At 30.9% G+C, this 18,596-nt stretch overlaps 1 protein-coding gene across 1 annotated transcript in view; it reads right to left on the reverse strand.

Moving 5' to 3' along the window:
* LOC148306059 (hemicentin-2-like) overlaps nt 1-18,596 on the reverse strand; it is an 81,203-nt gene that overhangs the window by 33,781 nt on the left and 28,826 nt on the right. The window contains exons 3-4 of the mRNA XM_088265662.1: nt 7,538-7,702; nt 3,003-3,172 (exon numbers count right to left, since the gene is read on the reverse strand). Of these exons, the coding sequence (XP_088121788.1) occupies nt 3,003-3,172; nt 7,538-7,702 (335 nt within the window). The remainder of the gene's footprint in view (nt 1-3,002; nt 3,173-7,537; nt 7,703-18,596) is intronic.

Below are 18,596 nucleotides of genomic sequence, written 5' to 3' on the forward strand. Positions count from 1 at the left end.
TCTTAACAATCTATTTACTACGCCACTGTATTTTGGTGTCCATTAGTTATTTGCTTATTTTTAGTCACACACTATGATTTTTATCTAAAATTTCTTCTAGAATAAGTATGTATAAATAAGTTACTTAGTTGACTTTTTAAACTCTTTCCGGACCCATAAGGTAACGTTTCGGATCAGTGTGGTATTAACTTTTATCTATCATTGTTTATATGAAGGCAAATTGAGGAGTTCTACTCTTCTGATCATCATTAAGATATGGGAGTGGATATATTCGATAGGATACACATGACGTAAATGAAAAATGTTCAAGGTGAAGGTCTTTACCGCTTTACGGGAATAAAAATGGAGGAGGATTAAAATATAGGGAAAAGAAGATAGCATCAATGGCTACGTCACTCGGGGTTACATACTTATACTAGTGGGCACTGCTATAGCCGACGATGTAATCCAATGTGTATTTGCAATCCCAAATTATGTTTCTAACTCGAATTATATGTAACTCAAGGCGTTTGTAACTCGAGGTTCACTGTCTATTTAATTTTGAAACAGGTTTTCAAAAAATATAAAGTGTCGTGCTTAAAAAAAATGCTAAAAATATTCACATTATTCTGTACAGTTTCATGAAAAAAAAGAACAAAAGATACTTAGTGAATAAAGCTAAACGGATATTAGCCTAGGGGTAAAAAATCGTATAAGATGTAAAACATTTTCCTTCAGTGAGTTTTTTCTCAAACGGAAAGTTACGCATATAAGTACCCATATTTATTCTAACGTAAAAATATTTTTATTTTCAGATTTTTTTGTAAAATATAGGTACCTTGATATTAATTTTGCATATACTGGGTTTGATCATATGTTAAATAATACAATTTTATTTATAGTTTACTGGAATTTCTCTCCTTTAAGGATTTCTTTTGTTTTTGCTTCAACAATATACATTAACATTAATGAAATTAATTTAAAAAAAAGGGGCCGTGAAGAATGAATATTAGAAAACTATTATCTTGAAAAGGAAATTACCAAATATAAACTTATATAGGCATAAGTATTTTTTTAAAAAAGTAAAATTTCTTGATTTTACTCTATTAGTTGTATCCAAACCTCAAAAAAATACTAACTGAAAAAAAATCTATCCAATTGAGGTAATAAATAATGAGAACTTTTATTTTGCTGAAAGAATAACTGATAAAAAATAATTGATGACTATACTATTGTATTAATTAACATTTTAAAGGAGTTCATTTGGAAACATGTAATTTAACGAATGATTATTTTAATTTGGTTCTTTTATTAAGTTGAATAAATAGATACAATTTTAATATAATAAAAGCAAGTAAAAATAATAAAATAAATTAAAAAAAATTAATATGAAATAGACAAATATTTTGTACCAAAACAAATTTTCAGGTAAATCTAAGTAGTTTGTGTAAATATGAATAAAATTATGTCAGAGTGAGTTTGAGCCTAGATATTTTTACTAATACGAGTACCAAGGAACCATAATCACATATTTTATCTTATTTAAGATTGATGAATTCAAATTTAAAAGGAAAATTACATATCGCTTTCGGGTGATGACGCAAGTTCAAGATGTGAAAATGAATATTATTAAGGATGGGTGTAAATTATCGCTGCAATATATATTTTACTATTTAGTGCCTAATTGGGATGGGATTTAAATTAATCAGTGTTTTATTATCATTTCAGAAATATTCGATCTAAGCACCAGGCGTTACTTTAATGACAGATTTAACACGTGGTATTTTGAGTAAATTCTTCAAATAAAATATAAATTTCCAAATTAAAATTACCCGCTGTTGAAGATTTGGGGGTAAGTACACGTATGTGGATATCTCGTACCGTACGTGCTCGTTCAAGGGGCCATTGAAAAACAATAATATATGGTAGGTGGGTCGGTTCTAGTTCCTAGTGCTTACATAAAGTGGAAATTTTATTGTCCAGGCCAATAATATATTACGAGCTTCCTTTATTTCCTGCTCTAGTGAGTGTTCTCGAGATTTTCATATGAATTTATACCACTTGACTGACTGCCGTATTAAACTTTCCAATATCCATTCCTCCCGACTCGCGCTCATACCCCGTACCCGTATACTCGTATTGCGACTCTCTCCGATTTGAAAACATTCTTTTGATGTATGAATTCATTACAAAAGGATGGATATTATGCGATTATTTGCTAATAATGCACAAAAATAGGAAAAATATTGTATTTTCCTTATTTATTGTAACTGCAGACAGCTGGTAGAATTCCATATTGAATTGTTGGGTAATATATCCAAACTTAAATAAGGTTTATTTGGTTGAATTCTACATTTAATAATGTATATGTTAATACATGACGCGTCTCGCCTTCTTAGGACATTATCAAACACTAGTGTTAAATAAATAAATGTAGAATTCAACCAAATAAATCTCGTTTAATTTTGGATATATTACCCAACAATAAAATATTTTCCTCCAGCCATTGTTTTTTTATGTGTATTGTTTTTTTTTTAATATTTAGTATTATTTTAGTATTATTTTTAATATTTATTTATGGTTCATTGATATAATTATAACAAATTAAAAATATATTACGCAAGATGTGCAGATATTGACACTAGTGAATATTATACAGAAATGTATAAAATATACAACACATATATCGTAGTCATACGGGAGAAAGTGACCAAGTGCATTCTTTACAAAAACGTGATCATTGACTATTTGATATCTTACTAGCTTAATATTGCCCTGAAAAACATCCCAAATGATTTTAAACTTGGAAGTATAATATATTGACTTGCTAAAAATGGCTAACTGCATTTATGTTTATTTTCTTGTGACTTAAATGGCCCTCCCGAACATTTTACGTTTTGTTAATTGGTCACTTTCTCCTGTACGACTACGATATCTTTAAATTTTACGACAAGTACGTATATATTTGGCATTTAAATAACACACTAGGTTTTTTTATATTCTTAAATTGTCAAAATATTTACCTGCAGTTTGGCGACCGACTGGGTCTGCTCAGCCTCCAGGGGACGGGAGCCGTTGTACCACGTCAGGTTGGCGGCTGGCCTGGCTCCCTGTACCAGACACTCCAGCGTCACCTTGCTCTTCTCGACCGCGTGGCTCTCCACTCCTGACACGGAGATCTTCGTAGGGCGGACTGAAAAATATAATTATTTAACAGCATTTTTATGAGATCTTGGCATTAACTATGGTATTGTTGGAACAGATAAATTATTAATTTAGTGAATAATTGAACATTTATGGTTGTTTTATTTTCGGCAGTTATATGTACATACAGTGTGTTAACAACCACCATTTTGTAAAGTAATAGTATCGAGAAATGTCGAGAACTAAATGCATTAAAGCATGCCAATGATGACAAGTAGTAAGCTTTATAAATTTACAACATTTTGAGTGTGTCCAAATACTTGTTCACAAAATGACACACTCAAAATGTTGTAAATAAATCATCTGGGCAAATTATAAGCTTAAACAATAAAAATTAAAATGATATTTTCTGGCGTTTCTCATGTGTGTGATTGTTATCCAGGATTCGGACGTCACATACTAATAAAAGAGTTTCTGCTCAATAAAAAGCTTCTTTTCATCTCACCAATAGATGTCTCTAGTGAAGTTCTAGTGATTCAAGAACAATATTTCAAAATTGGTTCATATATATAGAACTTCCAAGAATTTGAGTAATGTGGTTGTCAATAATGGGTAGAATTGGTGAATATTACACGTGTTTAAAGTGATCACTTAAGCCGGCCTATGACGGTCGTCAGCCCCGTAAATGCCCAGACTTCCATATTCTTATTCATCTTTGATGAGATGTAAAAAAATAAAATTAGCTTTATGAATATTTACATTTACTCTTTTTTTCTCATACAAAATATTATACAAAAAAATATCTTTGGATCATTGAAGATATTTCTATAATGTCCTAACAATAAGACTTCAAATAAAAATATAATGTAAAATCCATCGAGATTGCTACTTCTGAATATTTTTACTTTTACTTTCTTATTTATGGGTAAAAATGATTGGCTACCTAATATAAGGACCAGGGTTTGATTTCCAAAAGAATTCAAATAAATATAAGTGTTTTTCTTCTTCACTTTTTTAGTTTTGACGTATTTATTGAACATGATCGTTGGCTAAATATTGCATGGGACTGATCAACGCACCTTCGTGAGATTAACGATTAAGTTTACACTGGTTATAAGTGTCCTTTTCACTATTTTATTCCGATAAGGTTTAGAGGAGAAGAAGACAAATATGTAATGGTTAAAGATCTCAGTTACTATTCCTTTTCCGCTTAGTAGCGTAGTGCAGATCGATTAATTAAACTGTTGAGATAACTATCTAATGTGGAATCGAACCGAACTACATGTTCGTATATAGAATTATAAATCTGGCTATCTTTCATCTGATACGCGTTTCCATCGGTTCCACCCTTTCTGTTCTCCATTCTGTGGAACTTTGTAGAATATTTCGCGAGTTATCCTGTAGATGTAGCCTCCGGCAGGTTCTACAAACCGCTGCTCCACAAATTACACATTTACACGAGTGGATTCCTAGAACACCATTTGTTCATTAATTTTATACCTGGTATTTGATACTATATAAAATTGTCAAAACCATACCAGTAAAAATAATACTTTGTTTAGTAAAGAGGGGGTAACTTATGCTTACGAATTCATTAACGATGTTCATTTAGTTTCAATGAGTTTGAATTCTACAGAATTTTCACAAGAGAATTCTTAGAAATACATTTCCCGTTAGGACAAATGAAATTCAAAACATGGTACATATGAACAAACATAGAAATAGTAATAAAAAAACTGTACACACAATTGATTACAATATAATGGCAAAAGGACATAAAAAAGTAGTTTATAAGAGTCACAATTATGATATCTGGTTACGCCTGGCAGACGGCAGACAGCAGTCAACACCACATCAGATCTGGACACAAGAGGATTCTCAGTTTACTTTAGAAAGTTAAATGTTCGCTGGATGTTTTTGTGTTTAGGGTGAATTCAGCAACGTTAGGTAAACGAATGAATGAATGAATATAGAAAATCTGCCGTATTTATAATTTTTTTTAATATCTGAAAAATATTTGAAATTTGTAGGAAGAGATTTTTTTTTAAAGTTCAGTAACTACTTAAATTAATAGAAAAGTTACTAACTTTTCAAACACATACAAATCATTTTCTGATGCCCTTTGAAAATGATCTACGTTTAAGGTTTTATAGGTTTTTGAAGTAATATTTATCACATTAAAATTTTCTTCGGGAAAAACCTCCCACAGAGTTTATTGATATTTTATTTACAATAATAGCAAATTTTCTTTTATTGAATAAAATAAAAATATATTAATTGAAAACTGTTCTTTTCGACTAAGTCGTTTTTGTAACCAGCTTCTAAATTATTGTACAATTTGAATAAATTATTTACATGACTAAATAAAACGCTTCGATTGGCAAGTCTAATCAGCTTAACAATTATGTATTTAGATTGACGATAGAGATAGTAATACAGCAATAATCAGAAGTCGTGTATTACCGAGAGTACTACAAGTCTAGTATATATGTAGTACACTGGTACAATAATGGCTCGGAGTAATCTGGTATTATGTATATTAATAGGTATTAACAAGAGTGTATTGTGTTCTAGATTGATCGGGATAACAAGGTGACCTAGTACGTAATAGGAAGTGTTAACATAATGCATGCTATGTACTTTCTTAATACGTGTATCACAGGATTAACAGCAAGCTTTAAATAATCGTTACTCATTAATATCGAGTGTTTTGATTGAACTCGTATTTTACCTTTAAAAATATGTGAACAGCTACTTATTCAGGAGAGTATTTTTTTTACGTGGGAGTTGCATTTATTTTCTTTTTATGCTTTTAATTTGCTTATAATAAACAAGTTTTATAGATCACTAAGTGGATTTTTGTTTCTTCTAACTAAAATAAACTATTTTATTTTAATCTGTGTTGGGAACAGAAGGGGTAATCTAGAGTGTGGGCCAATCAGGAACTTCTCCGCATTTGCTCATTTGTGGGAGGAAACCACGTAAAACTCTTCGAGATAAGCCTCAGTAGAATAATTACTTCTAGCAATGAGTACGTACATAATCAAGCACCGATCAAGCATAATCGTGTATATAATCAAGCACCGATTCGCCGCAGTTCTCTGTGCACTATTCAGTGTACATGAGGGTCAGAAATAGTTTAATAAAACCAGTATATTTTTAAAATATCACTGAACTATAAAACAAAATATATGTTTTCGAACACGGTAATATTTCTGAGAAAGAATAAAAAAGTATAGTTTTTTCTACTGGAATCACTTATTTTAGTAAAATATTTCATTGATTGATTCGGCGCACACTTTGTGGGAAAGCTTTGATAAGTAAATACCACTTTTTCTTAAAATCTATTGTTACACGTGTTTCGTTACATTTCGCATACGGTGTTTGAAAACGATGCGGAATGCATCGAAACGCGTGTCATAATGAATTTTAAGAAATATGCTAGTGGTATTTACTGAGTAAAAGTTGGATAGAATTGAATAAAAAGTGTTTATTAACATAATAGTGCACCACGAAAACCTTTTGAGATATGTGATTACCCTTTGCAAGTTAGGCCCGCGCTGTTTGTGTTGCATGAATGTAAATCGAATAATAAATCAATTCAATCATGTCCGGTCAAAGGTAAAAAGGTTAATTTGATTTGAAACTGTGTCCCTTTGCCTTCTGTCAGCATGATTCGCAAACACGCGTGGTCATCATTAATTCAACGATGTTAGCAGTGTGGGAACCTTTATATAGTGGACTCCATTTTGTATCTAAAGTCAGTGTTTAAATATATCCGAGTTTAATTCGTAGTCACAACCCTATTTATAAAAGTTCCTCGAAAGTGTTAGATTTTTTTACTCTGCTTATAATAAAGAAGCCATACTGGCCCGGAAAAATATCTTAATGAGATATGTGAGAGCAACATAACAAAACGTATAGATCTGGTAAGAAGCTGACGAAGGCATCAGTGACAGATACCCACAAATCGCAGATTATCTTCAGGTGGAGAGTGTTGCCCGCAGACAAGGCTTACTGGAGCTGGCTCTGATGGCCATTCTGTCATGAGACACGGATTCCTTCTTCTTTTAACCCTTATACGCACCCAATAGTGCATAGTGCATAGTAAACTACTGCATAATATGAACGCAGTGTTATCGTTATCGTCAATTGTACGAAGACAATGTGATCAGTCCCGCGTTTCATGTACCAGCCCAGGGTAATAGTTAATAAATATGATTGTGAAAATGGAATATGCATATTTAAAGACCAATGAATTTCGGCTATTTTTAATTTATTTATATTTTGTACAAAAGTAGCAAACCTCCAATAGACAATGGGAAATGAAGACGAAAAAGGACTATAATAGTACGAAAACCGAAGGGCGAAGGCTTCGTGATGTTGAAATTATAAATAATAAATAGCCAGTTACCATTTACGTCAATGTCCATGATTATGACGACAGGAGCATCCAACGCGTCGGACACTACTTCGCACTGCAGCACGGCGCCTAGTTCGGCTCTGGTTAGCACCAGTTGGATGGTGTTGGTCACCACGGGCCCGCTCTCCGAGTCCACTTCTGTCGTCGTTATTTCTCCTGTAACAAAATTTTGTTTTTAAAAATAAATTTAAAATTTGTCGATGAATAGTTATCAGAAAATGATGTAATTTTTAAAGGAGAATGTAATAAATGAACCCGTACATTGGCTAGTCTTATTTGTGTATTCGGTGTGGGTAGTTGGGTTGGTTAGGTAGCGCTGATAGTACGAATACAGAGTACATGCAATAAGTACGAGCACTAAGGTGTTCTAATCTCCTAAACTTTGTCCGATTCCATTTTCTCCTCTGTTCTGATATTCGCTCTTCCAGGGGCAATCTTCAAAAGGGGGATCTTACCAGGGATAATCAACTATTACAAGAAATTAATCAAAGGAAGACTAAAAACAAAGGTTCTTGGAAAAATATTGTATCTGTATAACTCTTTAGAATAACTGGATCAGTAGATTTAGTTTAGTGGAATTTTCTGACTATAATCTTGAGTATATATCTATTTATATTGAGTGAGTGCTTACATTCCTGTGAGATTCAAAAGAAATTTATTACATATATACTTTATGAAATTAATACAAAGACTCACCGGTGAGTGGTTATATACTAATATTAACATTTTTGTAAAAAAAAAATAAGTAAGAATGACTAACCGCAAAGTAAATGCTTTACATATTAATAATATTAAGAAACATATATAAACAATCCCTCTCTCCTAATTAATTTTGATTAAAAAGTTACATAAATTTTTCCAGGATTTAAGGTCTGATGATAACATTGAAAAATATTTACGTATTCGAATGTTCTTTTTTCTACTATTATAAGAAGGAAATTTGGCAAAAAGTAGTCAGTCAATAATTTGAATATAAGGAAACAAACATATCTTATTGATTTTATTATTAGTACATACAAATAATATGAAACATGATGTTAAATTATTACAAACCATGAAATTTTCTTGACGAGTAGTTTTAATTAAATATTAAAAGAATGTAAAATTATATCTCCGCTAGTAAAGGTGATTGGATTAAATAATTAATTTCCCCCGCGGTCCGTGGTTGCGCACCCCTGGCCTGTTTGGTCCCTCGCTCTTGCACGTGATCGATCTCCACCCCTGGAGAGATAAGGCAGAAGGCAGGGGGGGACGCGGAGAAAGTGATTTGTGTCTCCAGATACGAACTGGGAACCGCCAACTCCGAACGGGAATCTCGGCACTAGTATTTATTCGCCCGCAATTAGACAAAAGATTTACCGACGCCCCTGGAAATTCCTACCGTTCTAATAAATACACTGAAAACCGAAGATTTCGATTACATTCGTAAGTTTTAGAATACCGATCCAGCACTGACCGAATGAAGATTGTAGATTGTGTTACTAAATAAATAGTAACAAAAAAATCAAACTTAAGTTTTGTTCTGACATTTCTTGGTGGAACTGATAATAAATCAAGTAGGTACCGAAAAAGTTTTTTTCCAATTTCATTGTTACTGACATCACTACGCCATCCCTAGTCTGATAATGCTGGAAACGACAAAAACCGGTCACTGGTTAAATAAACAGTTGATAAAAATTATATAGTTTTTATTGTATTATATCATAAATAGCCTTTTGAAAGACGCGTCAATTGATCAAGGTTCAAGATACGACACATGATATCTTTTTTAATATTCAATAAAAAATTTTAGTTCACTTTCTATCAAAATACATATTTACGTGACTTTGAATTTAAAGTACGTGTAACATATAATAAGCTTATAAAAATAACGACATCAATAGGCGTTGTGTCAAATTATAGTGTAGTTACTAGGCACGTTGTGACATAATATGAGAACAACATTAAAATGACGCTTACAGATATTGTTTGCTCTAAAATTTTTTAATATTATGTATTTTTATGCTATCAATAAAATTAACATTTAGAAAAAAACTGTAGGTCGGTGTCCTTCAGTTAAAATAAATTAAATTGTTAATTATAAAAATATGTAAGATACAAAATATTTTTTTATCTAATTTGAGATATAAATAAAAATAAAATAAACAATTGAAGTTGAATGTAAAATTTAAATAACAATTTAACAATTATCATTGCATATCTCTTTAAAAAACGTGAATGTCAGATTCCATGATGGCGTTTCTCACACGCGTGAAAAGGTGAAATAGTTTGAAAAGGGTCGCAAAGATAACACTTATTTTGAAGAAGAAGGAAAGAAGAAGGAGTGGAAGATAAAAGAAGTTTAAGAGTAAAGATAAAAGAGCCTTCCAGTCGTCCTGACGATCAAATATCAATGAAAAACCTTTTTTATGTTAATGTCCTTTTTGTGAGCTATTCGAGAGGTGGAATTGAAAATCGATAAGCTATGTATGTAGAATTATACCCCGAACCCACCTTTCTTGAATAAAGATGATTCATTATTTTAAAGGTTTTAAACTTACCGGCGTTTACTAAGCTCAAATGTAGTATCTACATATATTAAAGCAAAACAAGGAATTACTGAATCTCTTTCAACTAGTATTATTTTTTTGTGTCAGGGGTCATAAACCAATATTTGTCTCTCTGATAACCACATTATGAGTGTTCACAAGTAGTTCTTTCCAAATCTGTCGACAAGGAAATATAGAAATCTTGCCATATACAGAGCTGCTATTTAGTTCATCAAATCACTTTATACACTGAGTTACATTAAAATCCCACTATAAAATTTATTAGATGAAAAAAAAACAGTTTAATGGTTAAAAACAAACAATGTCTTTAATTTTTATTAAGTTGTATGCAATGGTTAATGTTTACATTAATTAGTATTAAGTAAAGTTATAAAGATCATGCCGGAACCATTAGCTGAAATAAAGTTCTTTATTTATTAAGGCATTCATACTGACACGCTTCATTTATGTTTATAACTTCTCACTTAAAATTCTATACAAAATCTATTTGCCCACCAATTTCAAACAATTGTTCTTTATAGGGTACACAAACCCCAACCACTAAAACAAGTCTATTCATTTTTGAGTTTTGAAGGAAGTACCATATTTACAATATTTACAAGCCCACCAACGTTCACATTTTATGTATGAGAAGTAAATTAATAAATAAATATTACACTAAGATTGAAATACATTAAATATCACATATATGTGGAACATTACTTATTTAATATAGGGGATAATACTTCACAATAAATACTGAATTTGCAATATCGTTTATTCATCCTATTTTTAAAAAATAAATATATATTTGTAGAAGCAGTTTTTAGTCTTGCAATTGCTGTCGCGAAGCCGCCTCGCCTATTGGTTGTGCGCAGCGCAAAGCTTTCTTTGTCATTTTACTTAATGTTCCACAGTATAGGTTAATAGCAAATAATGCTATTTAGGTAGGAACATAATTCTAATCTAAATGAATCAAACAAACGTATTCTCTCAACCATATCTAAGACCAAAGTCAATATATAATAGATTTAAATATGAACCTAGTCCATACAGTTATACTAGATTACAATTATTAAAACATAACCAAATAAATGTATCGATAAATGTGTAGGTACTCTCTCTTTGATTTACTGTTAGGAGCTCTATCTACCCACCAAGCTAAACAGTTAATTGAGTCATGAAGCGGACAGTTTATTTCTTCATGCGGTATAATGGGTGTAGCGATTTTTACTATGAAGTTTTTTTTGCAGTTAATAAAATGGATGAAAAATGTGACAATGGTCTATGAAATAATGTACCTAATTGAACAATGTGAAAGGGGAGCCTCCGTCATAGGCGGAAGAGAAAGTTCCGGGAGCGGAAGTGACAGTTCCGGTGCCGGAAGTGCTCGTTGCCATTAAATGTCCAATACTTTGGCTTGATAGATCTGGCAATACAGATCCGTAAACAGGAGAGACCGAAAGTTCAAACTGCCCGACTAACTCGTTAGTTACTAACTACATACTCGCTATTACACCAACTTTCTGCGTTTATTGCTAAAATGTCTAAATTACCTCTTCCAAAACGTCACCCTTCTAATAACACTATTATTAACTTTCGTCCCGCTTTATTGTGGGTCGAAATAATAAACAAATGAGTTATGGTTGAGATGACAGCTCGTATTCGGAATCGCGTTTAAAAGTTTACGTTTGACGAAAAGTTTATAAAATTATTTCTGTATTTACTGACAAATTACCGATACTATACCCGTATGTCAAAAACCAAGAAGCATTCAGATAAACAGACGATAGGAGAATAAAGCGGGAGAGGATCGGCCTTATGTAAATATTTTATTATGGTTTTTATATTCTAAGGTAAAATTTTGAATTTAGGATTTACGAATACATACAAATAATTATCTAACAACTAAAAGCAACACTCCTTTTAATAAAAAAATAATATAAGTTACAATAAATAGCGCCGTTTTCGAAGAATACTATTTCAAAAGTGTTTGATTTAACTGTGATTTATTAAATTATAGAGAAACGATTTCATTTGAAACAACTGTTCTTATTTTATTTAATAAATTAAGTGCTTGGTTGAATTCGTTTTGCCCTTGGTATTTGTGTACAACTAGTTTGTCTGGAATGCATACATTTTTTGGATAAGTACATAAGATCGATTAGCATATTAATGCATTTATTTATACATAGGCTAAGAATTAACAAGCTTTTCCAGTACCTACAGTTATGTTGTGTGACTGATTTCACTGAATTAAGAAATTCAATAATTGTCTTATTGACGTGATCGATACTGTATCCGATCAAATCATTTCATCTTTAGATAACACTTTCATATATACGCAGCCATATTTATACTTTCCTGATGACGTGTCTTATATAAACAAACCATTTATAACGAAAGCATAATTTAAATGTATGGCAGTCGAAGCACCCCCGAATGTCGATTGGGGGGAATTACATTGGGAATATATCGTTCCGCTACGTGCCTGAGTTACCAAGGCGAACACTTCCACGGAAATCCCAGTCAGATGGTCATTCATTCGACAAAGGAACTTCGTCTGTTCAGTGTTTTTTTTTTAACATTAGTCAATTTATATATAATTAGTGTATTAGAAATATTTTAAACATTATTCCTAGGCTTTTGTTGCATGGATTGTTTTAAGGGTATCGTTGTTCTGAAAATGACTCCCGGAATATATTATGTTCTGAAAATGACTTCTTTATCTTGTTAGGTATTATTTTAAAACAAAAAAAATAGACAGCAAGTTTTTTTCAAAAACACTAGTCAATAATCCTTTCCAACCTTCCGTTGGCTGGTTTGTGTTCACTTTATATGCTGTGTAACATTCACCATATGATTTAACACAACATATTATTTATGTTTTGAAGGTTGTTTCTGAACTCTAATCAATCGAAGCGTATAACGTTTTATTCTACGGTGATTTATTTTTATTCAAATTTTATGTCGTCATTAAATTGTCGTTAAAACGTTTAGTTGCGTATGTGATATTCTTTTTAAAAATATTATCAATTAAAAAAAAATATTTTATGCTTATATACTTATTATGTAACATGTTGTTTTAAGACATAAAAATATTGTCAGGGTATTAAATGCTTTTCACATATTTACATTATTGTTACTGCAATTACCAATTTGAAATAATATTTTCGTTTTTATCAGAATGACGAACGATTGAAGATCTGTTTTGTGCCAGAATACTAGGGGCGCAGAAGTATCGAGGAGAGCGAGTCGGGCGAGTGATGGACCAAATCTATACTGATCGCTATTTAGATGGCTCAATTTCGTTTCTGCATTCTAAATCGTCCATTCGCTCGGAGTCAATACTCTACATAGCTAAAAGGAACTGATTTCACCTCCGAATTGCGTCCATTTCACACCCGAATCAAATCTTATCGACGCATTTATATCCATTATAAAAATGGTTGAATTTTCTCTCGGTTTCCTTATATCCTGATATAGTCTTTATGGTTATTATACTCTATAACACATCTTGAGAACTTGTTTTTACCATTTAAAGACCATATTGCTGCGCAAATTATATCAAATATCTCTATTATGTTTGATCGAAGTAGTGAAACTTGAAATATCCCGAATCTTCAAATTATCAACAGCTTTACGTTTGAAATTTTACGACAAGTGGTACAATTTACAGTCACTGCAACTAGCATTTCCCGTTCTAATGTTTTCATACTTGTTTGTTGATACAATATACTCTGCCCACGTTAAAGTGGAGTAAATGTAACATTTTATATTTATTTTACATTATCGTTGGTCAATAGTCAACAGAATATAATTTTTCGCTGCTATGTAACATTACACAAAGCACTGAACACGAGTTGAAATACACGCTTATTTTGGAGATGGTTCATAAGAAATTTCTTAGATGTCTGTTTTAAGTAGTATAGATACTTCTCGCGGTTATACCCGGCTGGATTCGTGATAGGTTTGCTAGGTACAATTTTAGGAAAAGAGGAGAAACGCGTATTTACATATTTCTTCCACCTCTCTATTTCTATGAGTTTTGCTGTGATGGAAAAAAAAACATCCGTACGTCCCAAATAACTATCACAATCAGGCCTTCGAGTCCCTTGATATTGTGTTTACGAAAATGACGCTTTATAAATTATCCAAATTTGTTATTATTTTACTTCACTATGTCTAAAGTACCTACAATAGCTTGGACGGTGGTAGGTATAAATTAAGTTTTTTGTTACCAACTTGTAACATGAAACATTTTAAATACAAACAAATTATAAAAAGGATTTATTGTAAAAGAACATTAATTAATTTAATTCAATTATTTTCAAATTTGACGCTGATCCACACTAGTGTACGGTATACAGAAAGTAGAGTTTGAGCATAGCCAAGTGTCACTAACTTAGTTGCGGAATAGTTAACCCAGAGACACTAGACTGGCTGGAGGTATGCAGTTTTCGAATTGCTCGACAGAAATGCGACAAGAATAATTTGATATTCATTAGTCGAACTATTGGACTGTATAATCTGACATATTACAACTTCCATCAAACTTCATTATGCATTATATTAACGGCACAAATATTCTAGCTATTAATCTCTACTTCAGTCTCTCGGTTGAATAATGAAACGGGCTCCTTACAATAAAATGGTAGATGTAAAAAATAGAATTTTATCATAAGCGGAGCTCAAATTATTTCATAATTGAAATACTTTTAATTTTTAAATAAAAACTAAAATACAAGAAATGTAAGAAAATATGGGGGAAAAGTGCCATACACTTGGAAATAAAATAAATATTGAGCAATTTTATTTAAAAACCTATCTACTTAATAATAAAAATAGTATTCAAAATATTATTACAACTTTGACATTTTATCAAACGCAAAAAACTGCTTTAGAGAAAAAATCAAGTGCTATAAAACTCTTACTTCACTCACGTAGCTACCAATTCTAATACACAATCAGTTGTGAAACATGTACTTCTATAAATTTTCAAAACCCATGATTTGGTAGAAGTACCCAGGTTTATAATATAGATTCCCTCGAAAGGTGTCTAATAGTGACTATGTAAATAAAGACCGTAAAGGAGCAATTAAATGAAAGCAATTTTAAGAGAATACGTGGCATATGGCATAACAATTGTATCAATACAATTGGGTTGTTGTATGAGGTAAGTTACTCACGTGTTGCTTGAGTCGATTTTGTCTTAAGCCGATAGTTAATGTGCCTAAAGAGACGGAGATCCCAACTTTTAAAAACAAACGCCAGTAAACAATTTTTCTCATCTTGATCATCATTTTAAAATACTGGAGATTCCTTTTACTATGATAATGATTCGGTATTCGTACATATATTACGTGTGGTCCAATTACTAAATCTCACTTAAAAATTAGTACCCATCTTTATTTTTTTTATAAATCCACCGCACATATAACAAAACAGAACATTATGGATCCAAATATTCAACTTTCAAAACTTGACTTTTCACGTCTCGAAACCATTAAAACAATAAGAAGAATAAGGCAAACTTTTCTACTTCTTTACATAACGCAACACGTAATGATGTACCTCCAACTCGTGCCTCCCGTGGAAAGATTGAAACAATTTTTTTTTGTAAAATTCCCGAGCGCTTAGAAGATTCTCGCATTAATTACAAAGTATTTTACATAAAAGATTACGTAGATGCAAATTCGGAGGAGGCGAATTTCTGAGCACTATTTACATAATTGTGTATTATAAAAAATGTTTCAAATCTCTCGAGAAGAGATCACTCCCGTTCCCTGGGGGGGTGATTTTGGATACCGAATTCAATTTTGTTAAAAGTGTTGAATTTTTTCTACATTTATAATTAAACCGTCTTGAAGTCCAGTATTAAGCTAACAAGGGTCGAGTTTTAGCTCTCAACTTTAAACCTTATGCAGATTCACAGAAATAAATAGGTTCAGATTTAAAAATCAATGTGCATACTTTGTGTGTAAGCGGGGATATTTTCGCAGTGAAACAGGTTCAATAAAACAATGCTCACTAAAGTGAATTTGACAAGTTTGACTAGACTAAGGTTGCACCACTAATATTTTTTATAATAATATGATATGTTGTAAAGATCGAGAAGAGTTAACGTCATTTTAATTTTTGTAATATTTATTCACTCGGAACTATTTACAATTACTCTCTGGTAAACTTAAAGATAATTTTGATAATTAAAATTGAAAATATTTTTAAAAAGCTCTGAAAAATTCAATTAAAATAACTTTTTTTCTTTTTGGCATAACGTTAATGTAATATTTTTAATAATTTATATTGTTTATATAACTTACTATCCACTAATGGTTTAAAACAAGGCTTAGAAGATAAAAGGTGAATTTTGCGCTAATTTTTTTTTCGTTTCATGCAAAATATATTAAAAATATTAATCTTAATTTTAACTTTAACTTAAGCCGGCTCGTAACTGTACTAGCGTAACGATTTTTTTTATATATTGAAATATCCCTTACATAATTTCGTGCACCAAGTGCCCCCTTTGTAATACTAATTGGACTTTCTTGTTATTTTCTCTTGTAATTAATAGTTTGTGTACCATAGTGATGGGAGTACCCCAAACTGGATCATAATTTGCAGTTTGCTAACTATCAAAGTGCTGCAGCCAAAAGTAAATTTCCCCTTTTTTTAGTTCAGCGTATTCTCGTTTAAAGTGCTACTTTTGTAGGTACTAGACACCAATTAGGGAACGCTTTCTGTGTGTAGATAATACACGATTTTAAAATATTCCCCAAAAGATTTGCTGAATAATTTATTACGGGATACATGTTTTTAATTTCACACTCTGTCTGTTTGCTAATTTCTGGCATTAAATTTAAGCTTCTAGTCATATAAGTATATATCAAAAAATTTGGAGTTAAGATTTTTTAGGTCCAGCTAAGTATTGCTTAGTACTATATTAAAATATATATATATAAATATATATATATATATATATATATATATATATATATATATATATATATATATATATATATATATATATATATATATATATATATATATATATATATATATATATGTATATACATATATATTTTGTATATATGTGTATGTATATTTGCTGCTCAAAACACTTATTTACATAATTCTTCAGTTAATTTATTCCTCAATTTGGTGTTTTGTTTCCTTAAACAAGAAGTTTATAATTTAGTATATGTATGAAGAGGTAATTTGATAGTTGTATAAAAAGTAAAAACACTAATAAGCGCTAGTGCTCAGAGCATAAAATTTTGAGCAGAATAGTTAAGATGTAATTTTGCGCTCAGAAATTCTCATTAAAAATAATATCTCGTTTAACTGGCGGAGTTTTTAACTTTTATCACTAAGATACGAGTACCTACATCAATTTTACTTAACATTCTAATTCCAAAAAAACTGTAAGATTAGTTGTTTTATCTGTACTGTTTTACAGTTTATTTTGAAAGCAGATTTCTACATTTGGTATGTGTCAAATTATATTTTGAACAATTATAATAATAAAAAGTATTAGACGAACTCAGCGATATGTTGCTGTGGCTTAGTTTGTCAAAATAAAAAAGAGAAGAAACCAATCTCTTATATTTAACATCACAATGCATGTGGGTAAACTGTATTTTAGCAGTTATTAAAAGCCACGTTTCACTTTCGACATGTGGTACTGCCATTACGATATAAAAGTATTTTACAAAAAAAATCACTATTAGAGATATCAATGCGGTGTTAACTCAAGCATTTTAATTATACAAAGGGAAGATTATATGTCATGCCCTACAAAATTTCTCAATTCATCAGGATTTTTTTGGATGAATCTTGCAATCAGGAATTGAGTAATTCTTTATCGCAAGATTCATTGTAAAAATATGTGTTAGTATTCCCATACTATTCGGAAAACCAATGAAATGTTTCATTCATAATGACTCCAATATCTTTTAAGATAGTTCAATTCAATTGAAACAGAATTGTTGCGAAAAAGACAAACATTAATTTGAAAGGTAAAATAGTGTTCACATAAAAGTAGCAACCTAATAATTACATTTATTATTTGTTTTCAATCAATTCGCTTATCAATTGAAGGCAATTGGAGAAATGAGATGTAATACATATATTAGATGAATTCGAATCGGTTAATTCATTACTCATTTTAAAATATCAAAAATAATTTAAATTGAACTGAGGATGGCCGATTTTATACTTCAATAAAAAAATACCACTTTGGTCCCATATCCTGATATGCATGTACATATGTATGACATATTGTGTATTCAAATACAAATATTCTATCAAATCATAAAAAATACTTGAAATATGTTAATAAGGAATTTTATATCATATTTTTGTTTTTAAACATTGTTTGTGACTTTGAGATCTGATAAAAACTAAAGTCCTAATTAACGTTTACTTAGTACTTCGTGACGCATGAACGGTATTCGGAAAACACGTTGAGGAAGATGTATGATATAATTTTAAAACAAAGTGATCGTATGTTACTGAAACAA

Source organism: Brachycentrus maculatus, unplaced genomic scaffold (assembly GCF_059751285.1).
Source record: "Brachycentrus maculatus isolate JH-2025_06_01 unplaced genomic scaffold, ASM5975128v1 h1tg000256l, whole genome shotgun sequence".
Lineage (NCBI taxonomy): Eukaryota > Metazoa > Arthropoda > Insecta > Trichoptera > Brachycentridae > Brachycentrus > Brachycentrus maculatus.